Genomic DNA, 11,079 nt, shown 5'->3' on the forward strand with positions numbered 1-11,079 from the left:
CTGCTGGGTACACTTACTCTAATTTATACCTTGTTGGCTAATGGAAACATGAGAACCAAGGAATGCACATGTAGGACCATGGCTGCAAGTCCGTGTGGTGCTGGGTGTAATTCTAAAAACTGGATCCTGTTTATCAAGGATACATTAACTGCAACATTTCCCAGCTCTATTTTGGAGGATTAGAGAAGGAGAAGGAAATGTTTCCTTGTGAAAGCACAGGTGTTGTTCATACTAATTCCTGAGCAACAATGGCTTTGTCTTCCTACCTCCCCCATCCACCTCACTGGAAGATATTTAATTGGACTGAAAGAGAAAGCAGTTACACTTCTTGGTGAGAGTGAATGTTTGTAATCTCTTTACCTCCTCTCTTCTCACCATGCAGCCAGCTAATGATTAAAACTGAGGGAAAGCAACTGCTACTGGACTACATTAAACCAGATGATTAAACAGAGCAATGAGAAGTTCAAGTAATTACCAGGCAGACACGAAGAGGAGGGAAGGGAGTGCTGCATTCCCTACCCCACTCTGATTGCTAAGAAATAAAGGAATATAAGTGGCTTTTTTAGACACCCTACAATCACAAAGCCATTCTCCCTTGTGCAGTAATTTCAAACATAACCATCATAAATAGCTCACATGCACACACACAAAACCCTTCTGTGCTGGTGCAGCGTTCAAAAGAGCAAAATCAAGCCATGCTTTAACAAATCCATACTTACCTTCTCAGAGTACAGTGCATGTACATTTTTCAGACTGAATCTATTTGTGTAAACTGGAAAAAACAGAGAACAAGACAGCCTGCAGCCTGAGGGGAACCCTCATTAGCACAGCTTTACTGACACTGTTGGGAGCTCCAGCAGGGGACTTTCTCCTGTTCACAAGGCTGTAATTTTGAGGACCTTGGTTAATGTTTATTACTCAGGCAGATGAATTCAAATGTACCCAGCAACTTCTGCAATCTGGATGAGTCCAATAAGTAGCTGGAAGGCAGGAAGATTCCTAGCTGAATTTATTAACGCATACTAGAAAAAAATACTTCTTTTAACAGCAAAATCTAAAATGCACATATGCTATAGAAGAGCTTATCTCCTCAATGGTTCCAAGGCAGGGAATGAACTTAGTCTTCCAGCCAACCTACTGGCAAAAGAGGACAGTTGCAGTAGTGTTGACTTTTCAAACCAACACCCCCAACCTCCTGAGTGAAATGTGGGGACTTGAGTACCACCATGGAAACAGTCGTTACAATTCCCCATGATGACAAGGATATTATGCCAGTTTTAATGAGTACATTTGGCATTAATACCCTGGGCTATGAAACTATCTGTGCATCAGACATGAAAAACAAACAAACAAACAACAAAACAATACACAAACCAGTAAGCAAAAACTTCAAAGAAACCCTTTCATACCCACCACCTCTCTTAGTAATTGCTTTATATTAAGTAAAAGTAGTTTGCGAGCATCCTGAACAGTTCCATTGAAGACAGTTATATTTTCATCCCAGGAACAATCTCTGCTCTAGAGTGCATGTGTAACCATATTATAAACTTTCATACCTACACAGCACTTGTTTTATTCCAGGAAACTCATGGAGGACCTGATGTGACATTTCTAGGGCTGGGTCCAGCCCAAAGGCATGATTATCCATAGAACAGAGATGGTTTTATTTCTTCATGCTTTTAAGCTCTAGAAAAGACTTTCTTCTAATAGGACTTCCTGCTGTTCTGCTGTGTTTTTCCCACTGGAGTATCTCAGCTCCAATGACTTGACAGGGTTTTTTAGTTGTGGATTTTTGTTTGCTGTTTGTGTATGTGGTTGTTTTGTTTTGTGTTGGTTTGGGTTTTTTTAAACTCTAGCACCTGCTTATGAGGAAAAACTCAAAAGGCTAGAGCAGTTTCCACTGAGTATCTGATGAGTTAATAAACAGACAGTGCAATTACAGTGATGAGTATCATACCAGAAAAGACTAAGAGAAAAAAAAACAAACAGTAAGCCAGTCTGAAAAAGGAATCACCTCTCCCACTGGTATCACTTAAGGCATCAGGTTATTGACTCTAAAGATCTAAAAAAACAGTGTCTGGTAAAGGATGAGCTGTCCCAAATACCACAAGGATGCAGAAAGCCACTCAGTTAAGAGACAAGTTGTTTTTCAGTCACCTTGACTAATAGACCATTTTGAAAAATCAACCAAGACAAAACTGAAGACAACTAGAACATACCCTTGGATGTCCTTAGAGGGGCTTTGTTGAGTACTCCTGCCTCTGTAGAAGCAGAATAGACCCTAAGAAAATGCCATGAGCCTTACAAGAATTTGCATCAGGTAGCAACAAAATAATTTTGAGGGACTTCCTAGAAAGTGGAAACCTCAGAAAAATTGGCTCATGAAAAACAGGTTACAGATGCTGTAATAGGCCCTCTTTATCAGCTCTCCCTGGATGCCCACCACGTACAGAGTAATTTAGGCATTCACAATATTTGAAAGGGATCAGGAATAAGAAGCCAATTGCAAACAAACCTCCACAGACACATACACACAGAGTTCAAAATGTTATTCACAACCTTACCTAATGTGACCGGTGTCCTGGAAGGAGGCTATAATTAATACATACCCTAAATTATAAGATTTCAGCCAACTCCCATAGTATTTTAAACAATTTTTACCCAAGCAAAACCTACATATAGTTCAGTACACAAGTAATTGCCAAGCAGCTTTTTCTCACAAGAAAATTACAGAGAAGCAGCATTCCATTCACATGCCATCAGCATAGCAAGATGTAGAATCTCTGGGTTTTTTGAAAAGCACCCTGCACAAAATTGTATTAAATTACTATATGTGCAACAGGGAGAGATAAGAAATAGAGAAGAGCTATTTCCACTGGAGCACCAACAGATGATAAGGTATACAGATGGAAATTATAGGTTTCTCTGGCTTGACTATTATGATTCCAGAGTGCAAAGAGAAGAATAATATATTGTCATTTATGCAAGACAAGCAACAGTCAGAAAGGTACTGGCACAGACAGCAAACAGGTCTACAGAAAAGCATTTTCAAAAAGGCACCTCCTGCCTCTAAATATGCTGTAATACTTTGAAACTAATAAAGTTATGATCTTTTGTACAAGATTAGTACTAATTACTTCCTAATAATACACTGTCCTTAGTAAAGGTGTTCACATAGACAAGGGAGAACTGGGGGGCTGGCAGAAGGTGGAACATGTTTGATTTAACTGATCATTTAATTTGCTGATGTAGGTACCTATTGTTCCAATTTAAGGTGTAGAAGTAGAACATCTATTTCAGAGAAAAACTCTGTGTCTACCAAATATTAACTATTGAGAAATGTAAAGTACTCTTTCTCAATACCACAATAAAACATCTTATGCATAGGGAAACAAACAGATCTTTACATTAAAAAGAGACACATATATACTTTTAAAACTTCACTTTTCTTGAGGAAATGCCTATGATTTTACATTCAACTAATCAAGAGAAAGTATGTCAGAAGCAGAGTATTAGCTTGGAATTAGTGGGTTTAGAAGCAGGACTATCAATTGAGCAAAACTTCAATTACAAACTAATTTAACGTATACCCAAGTACATTATTGCAATTCAATAAACATCTCTTCAGAATTAGACAATTCCAATTTGCCTTCATTTCAGCCTGTGTGCATGCATTACAAATTTGCTATTATCCCCACTAAAATTAGCCAGACTGTCTGGAAGCAGTCATCCACACAATCCCAGGGTGTCACATTGCTGCATCAAACTAATCCCAAATGAACCACTTAATCTTACCTGCTTACCAAACAGGAACAAGGAACAGAGTGTACCTACCCATGACAGTATTACCCTCCTAACATTTCTTCGAGCTACACGTCTGCCTGAGTAATCCAGCAATTAATCTATCAACATCTTTCCTGGTGGACATACAACCACTCATTTTTATAACTTACTCATCTGTTTTTCTCCTTCTTATATTGTTGAACAAGGAAGAGTCTTGCACCTACTCAACTTTGCACATTCTGATATTTTGCTGCTCTGGAGGATTGCCTTCCCTTTGTTTAGCTGTGATACAATACTAAATATGCTACTCCTGGCAACACAATTCCATTTTAATCACAAATTAATTCCTCTGAATTAAGGATGCAATATCACTGATGCAAGATCACCAAGTGGGAATTATAAGCACTTGCCATCTAATAGGAGCATTCCTTTCATGATCTGTGCAGCCTGAATATCTACACCACACAAGATACTATTTTTAAGGCATTGTAAAGGCATCAGTATCCTGATGGTCAAATGACAAAGTGAGTTGACAGAAAGTACAGCAGTGGACAAAAGTGATCTTGTTTCTACAGCAGCCCTCTACTTCCACAGAAAAGCAAAACAGATCAATCAAATTATACATGGTGAGCAGAACCACACTTCTCCCTGTTGATGTTACCTGAGATCAGAATGTCTCAGGAGCAACTTAGCCACCTTCTGATCTCTCCAGCTAAGAAGCAGTGAGCATCCCTGTGGATGCAGCTCATGGTAAGGTAAAAAAACAAACCACAAAACCAAACTAAAACCAAAGGCAGCACAGCAAATAGGACTTTAATCCATGTTACATGGAAGCAAGATTTAGACACATCTTGCCTGTGTCAGGCACAGTATCAGCTTGTACACCACAGTAAATAACAGGGCTAAAATCCTAGCATCCTTCAAGAACTACTGATGTTTCCACTGTGGACTTCAGGCCATCAGCAGAATTAATCCAGTCATTTACTCCCAAGCAGCCTTGAGCAGACTCTCCTGACTCCACAGACTCTCCTGTGCTCCACCACAGGATAGGGGATGCCTGATAAACTGCTGTAAAGGGAGGCAGATGAAACTGCCTGACAGACAAACTACCAGAGTATCCATAGCTTTATGCACTACTACAAAATCTCCTTAAGAGGGATGTATGCAAAGATTTCCTTGAAATATTTGTTTTAAGATAATGATTGAAATTCACGTTGCTTTTACCTTTTTTTTCCTACTTAGATTTTGCACGAATAAAAGAAGGTCTGACAGGATGTCAATTTTTAAACTTAGATAATACCTGGGAGAAAATACTCATTTGGCAGAAAGCAGCTGCTTTAGGGCAACCTACCTTTCACTATTAATTCTGCATAATTTGAAACTCCAGATCCACCATCTGAGCGAATGACACAGCGGTACTTGCTGATGCTGCGTTGAGAGGTGTCAGCTACACTGACAGTGGCAGAAAAACGTCTGTGATTGACCACTCGAGTGACCATCAGTGCTGTGTCCCTCCCATTCCACTGCTGTAAACAGACAAAAATAATACAAGTCATGAAGACACACAGATTATGCAACCACATCTAACTCTCTTTGTTACGCTTCACGTTGTTCAGACCTTCACCTTCTCATTGTTAGGTTAGAATTTTTTACAAGCACAATTTTTCAAGGAAAGATCCCTGCAAAAGGGACAAGGTCACATGAAGTAGAACTTAAATAGTAATATTTAAGTTTTCATGTCTACTTAATTTTTGAAACATATTTGGGCATTTTGTCTGATATAAGTATTAAAAAAGCTAAAGTGCCAGCTCCAATTATGCAGTTGTACACAGTATATTCAGAGGCCTGGCTAGGATATAAAAAATACTGCATATTAATGGATTTTGTACATCTGGGAAAACGCTACGAATGAACAGATTTTATACAGTTGGACTTTTCAGACGTAAAACTTCAATTCTGGATCAATTTAAATAAATCAGTTGGATGAGCAGACATCCTTGTTTGCCCAACATTCCTAAATAAACCTCTCTACCAATGCCAGGCTACATTTTCTCAACTGGAAAAAGGACATTATCTACAAGAATTATCTAGAAAGAGAAGTTCTCCACCATGTAAACACCTGATCTTGCTCAGTAGGTCTAGTTTGTTAGGAGTTTCAAAGGAAAACACATGGACGATGACTGACAACCAGTAATCAGGTTTTGGGTGTGTTTCAAAGGGTTATTTTCATTAAATGTTTCCATTTTAGAGAATGGAAAAGAGGTTTCCACTAGCAACAATAACAATTTCCCTCCAAGCCCCTGCTCCTCACAGGAAAAGATTCATATTGCCTCAGGCAAGAAGTGTTTTTACACACACCTAGACACAACTGAGGAAAGACTTCACTGACAGATAAAGAGTAAGATAAAAATATATCTCTGTGGATGCTAAAAGTAGACAAAAGGTTAATAAACTTCAGATAAATATGTAATGTTTAGGAGAACAGCTGTGATGAGAGTACAATTAAAGTGACTGTCAAGTCATTTTAACATGATGCCAACTACATTTCTCACCGACTTGTGTTTTTCCCAGTGCTATTTTTTATGTTTGTGATTGGGTAAAATGATTCCTCCCCTAATATTTAAACTAGATTTGAAATATAAAGTATATTAAAATGTCTCAAGTCAATAACATTTGAGAAAACTGTTACTTCTGTGACTACAAGTGCCATAGCTACCATGCCAAAGGCCTCTCTTGAATGCTTCAGGTGTTACGAATGAGGTGGTCAGGCCTTCTGTCACAGCACTTCAAGCTGAGAATAAAAGCTGTTCTTAAGCATTCTGAAAGTTTATGTTGGTCCTACGTTGCACACACAGTACATATAGCAAGAGAATAGTCTTGACTTCTTTAGAAAGTTAGGTGTTTCATGGCACAAGTTTAGAAGAAGCCAAGAGCCCAACTATTTAAAAAACTTCTAGTACAGTGATGTTGCGACTCCACATGCCTGAGCACTCCAAAAGGCTGAAGAAATAATTTTGTTCTTCACTGGAAAACATGCACTCCACACCTCCAGTTTGGTAACTATTTGACTTCTACCTGTAGAACTGAAAATGAGTCCTTAAGGTTGTTACTATACCCACATAAATAGCACAACCCAGCCTTTCAAGACCTCCCAGTAGGGTGAAAACAAATCCACACATTCAGAGAGGGAATGTTTTGGTCTTTCAGTGAGTGACTAAAAGGAACAATCTGCAGTCAAGGGAAACTGGGATGAAGAAAAACAGTGAGTCCAACAGATTTTGCCTGTTTTCATTGCTCAGGTAGTATTCTCAGACATTAGAGTAGGTTTCCTTTGTAACAAATTGTCACTGACTCTGGACTGAGGATATTTTTAGAGTGAAAGGAAAGAAGGTTGTATGATTAAGCAGAACTGAAGAACTACCCCAGTTGTTCTGTATCTTCTTTGTGACTGAGTGCTTAGAGGTGCACACATTTGAAACAAATTTTGCTGCCACTTTTTCCTTTTTCTATTTTTTGTCACCTTAAACTATCACCTAGAAACAATTAATGGCAGTTTCTTCATGACAAAATTTTAGCCCCACTGCACAGCCTTTCACTACCTACTTACTTTACTTGAAAAAATAATTTAAAACCCCTACAAAACCATACAGACAAAAAAACCCACCATGAGAAAAAGTACATTCCTTTACCTGGAGCCAGAGCTTGTCATGCTGGGACCACTTTCCCCCTGCAATGCACTGGAACGTTGCATTCTGTCCCACGTTCACCTCCACGTTCTGAAGCCTCAGGAAATGAGGTGCTTTTCCTAACAAAAGATGCAAAGTATTGCAAGGGTAGAGTAAGGCAGTAATTGACTGTGTTACACCAGCCCAGATATTAACACTCAGCAAAGCATTAGGACCTATCCCTGGCAAACCAATTTTGCAAACTCGAAGTGTCCTTCCCTATTTAACTGCTCACTGCAGAGCGAGCTGGGTGATGGGCCAGAGGGTGGCCTAAGGGGTCACACGTGGGTGATGGATGGGCCAGAGGGTGGCCTAAGGGGTCACACAGGTCTCTGGCACATCTGAAAACACAGCCTTAGATCAAATCACAACACAAGTTCATGGTCATCAGCACAATTCCTTATACATTTTGTTACTGCTTGCTCTAAAGGGTAATTGAGTCATTTCTTCTAAGCAGGTAAAAAAAAATAATCAAATACTTCTGAGCTTGTCACGCATGACTGACCCAAAACAAATTTTCCCAAGGGTTATATTTACCTTTTTATTATATTGACTATCAAATACATGCTTGATCTTTAGAATAATAATATGACATTAATATCAAATTAAATATCAAATGAATTATTCATATGACTGTGTAATTATCTTACTTTATGATCACTGGTATCAGTGTTTTGCTGAGACTAAATTCAGCATTAATTAAAATGAAACCACTGATACAAAATGCAGACCAAATAAACTGACAAGAAAATAAAAACCATTACTGTACTGAATCTGACACTTCTAAATACACTTCAGAAGAAAGTTTCTGTATCATTTGTAAACTTTTAGTGGGACATACTGAACAGCCTTATGAGACTCTAAAGGTCAGAATTTTTCAACTTCATCTTATTTTCTGGTATAATTAGACTCCAATGAAATATGCAATTTCAGATGATGTACCAACCCATCTTTATCTACTGGAGTCAAAGAGCTTCAAAAGGCTGTGGCATCTGTATCTGTCTGTGCACAAAGCCTGACATGAATTTGTCTACTGTAGACATGTGAAGAGAGCACACATGCCTGTAGACCACTCCAGATGTTTTCACCTAGCTTCTGGAGCCCATCCACATTTTGCTGACAACTCCTGAAAGAGAGATAATCTGTACCCTTGTGCTTTCAAGGAATCAGTAGTTTGCATCAAAATGTAATGGAAATCTACCTCTGGGTAACAGGCAGAATGTACTACATGTTATTTGCAGACTTTTGCCTGCAGTCTAAGGTGAGCAGATAGCACAGCAGCAAACCTAAGTAACAGCGAAACCACAGCACAAACACCCTTAATGACACAGTAATGGAGAAAAATAAACACCTTGCTCGTGTGGCCTTTTTTTTTTTGTGTGTGTGTCCTGTGAAGAAATGCACTGGAATATCAATTGCAGGAGCACTTGCACTTGTAGGACAGTGCTCTGGAAGGTGGGCACACCTGAGGACCAGGAGTTTGGGCTTGGTGTGACTGAACTGATCTAGGCTACACAGCTTCATGTTTGGTGCTGGCTTGTATCTGCTGCCCTGTGCTGTGTGCTCATGCACACAGAGTCATTGAGCTTTTGGCATAAGGAAAATTGATATTTTCCAGATAAATTAGAAGCAAAGAAATAACCCCAAATAATTTCAGTAACCTCCAGGGACATCAGGAGCTTCATAGTCACCATGCTTTAAGTTATTTTAATTATAAAATTAATACGAGGAGCAAAACCTGTACAAGACAGTGGCACAGACTCTGATGAGTTTTGTTGTGGTGGCTGTTATCCCTGAACAAGAAAAGGAATACTGGGAATCCAGCAGGAGAAACATTTACAAAGACCACAGAGAATTTGCAGCTTCTGAGCTAGTTCTGAATGCTGCAGGTTGCAAAGTGATCCAAAACGGTGTATTTAACTGCTTGAAACATTTAGCTTTTAAGATTTAGGTTTGAGTTTAAGTTTTGCACTTAATTTTGAGGAGGAACCTGCATATGCTTAGAGAAATAGATTTAAAATCAGTTAAAATCCTTGATTAAGGTATAACAGCATCCTATCTCTTCTTTAAAATCCCTTCCCTGTCTTGGCTATGCTTTGCCCCACAATTTCTTCAGTGGCCTCTTTCCCAGGAAAAGAATCAGGGAGAACCCAACGTGCTGTGGAACACACATAGATCATTTGGGGGATTGGAGTGGATGCTGCCAGTCAGCAGCAACATCTGGTTAATACAGATTGTAAGTATTTCTTAATGAAGTAAAAGCACTCAAAGGCCTGAGCCATCAGCACATGGTAAATACAAATATAATTTAGTTAAACAGCAATTAACCATGCTGTAGTTATCAGAAATGTCCTGTTAAACTTGAGCAGAGCCATGTCTGTCACATTGAATGGCAGCTGTTCCTTGAAATACTTATTCCAAGAGCACCAGTTGATATGATCCATGATTTTTTTTGTGAGCATCTGTCACTGCCTGACTTACTAAAACTATGAACTAGCCAGAGGGACTGTTAAAGGCTGTTTAAAAAATATTTAGAAGAAATTGTATACTACATACAAAATATGGAGGGACACACAGTCCTCAAGCCTCACTGAAGATGCATAGAGAGACTAAATAATTTCAGACTAAGATTGAGTCTCAGAGTTTCTTTAAATAGAAAAAAAACCAAACCCAACCTAATCTTATTATTATGGCTGTGATAAAAGAAATTTGGCACTAATATTTTTCAGTGTTATCAACCTGCATTAGTTTCTACTCCTGTGCAACTATTTTGACTGAGTAAGATTTATTTTTAATATCTTTCTTTATAGGGGTGCCTAGTGGGATTAACACTTGTTGAGAGAGAGACCTTTAGGATATGTCCTTTACCAAGGAGATACTGAAACAATTTGTTTGTTTCTTAAGTTAACCACACAGGATATGATCAGAAGCTTTGTAGATTGTTTTCTACAGCAACACAATTGAGAAACAATTAAACAATCAGGCTTATGTTCTCATAACAAGAGAGAAACAAAGATTTCCACAGCTGGCCTGGCACTAGCTACAGACTCAGAGCAGTTTTGCCTTTTGCACAGCTTGCAAAGTTGCATAATTATGCAAAGCTGATTGTCTTTAGGTGTCACGGAGGGATACAAGATGACATTTTAGTGCTGATCCAACTGGGTAACTCACTCCTTTAAAGTCTGGAACATAACACTTTGATACAGTTAGGAAAACCAAGAGTGCTCACTGCATGGATGGGCGAGAACTCGGACTTCATCCACAGCTATGTACCCTGGGTGTCCTTTCAGAGAGACGGATTCAAATATCACCTGAAACACAAAATAAGAACAAGTTTTCTAAAAGAGTCTCTAGACTTCTCACTTGGGCAGTCACCGTGTTCTACTCTTATTCCAATGTCTGAGTCATTCAAGGCATTTCATCATTAATAATGAAGGGATACCAAGGTAATTCAGTATGTATATGCATACACCAGAGTGAAAAGCTGATTGACATGGAAACCAAAAACCTAGAGCAACATTCATTAGGATTAGAGGTAACTATGTCCTGCTTTACACACCTACATTCACTT

At 38.8% G+C, this 11,079-nt stretch overlaps 1 protein-coding gene across 1 annotated transcript in view; it reads right to left on the minus strand.

The window, feature by feature from the left end:
- The window catches only part of PTPRT (protein tyrosine phosphatase, receptor type, T), a gene marked incomplete at its 5' end in the record, with an annotated part of 272,054 nt that overhangs the window by 254,757 nt on the left and 6,218 nt on the right, over positions 1-11,079 (minus strand). Inside the window, 3 exons of the mRNA XM_009994060.1 lie at positions 5,135-5,309; positions 7,473-7,588; positions 10,738-10,819. Of these exons, the coding sequence (XP_009992362.1) occupies positions 5,135-5,309; positions 7,473-7,588; positions 10,738-10,819 (373 nt within the window). The remainder of the gene's footprint in view (positions 1-5,134; positions 5,310-7,472; positions 7,589-10,737; positions 10,820-11,079) is intronic.

The sequence above is a fragment of the Chaetura pelagica genome, unplaced genomic scaffold (assembly GCF_000747805.2).
Source record: "Chaetura pelagica isolate M959 unplaced genomic scaffold, ChaPel_1.0 scaffold143, whole genome shotgun sequence".
In the NCBI taxonomy this organism is placed as follows: Eukaryota; Metazoa; Chordata; class Aves; order Apodiformes; family Apodidae; genus Chaetura; species Chaetura pelagica.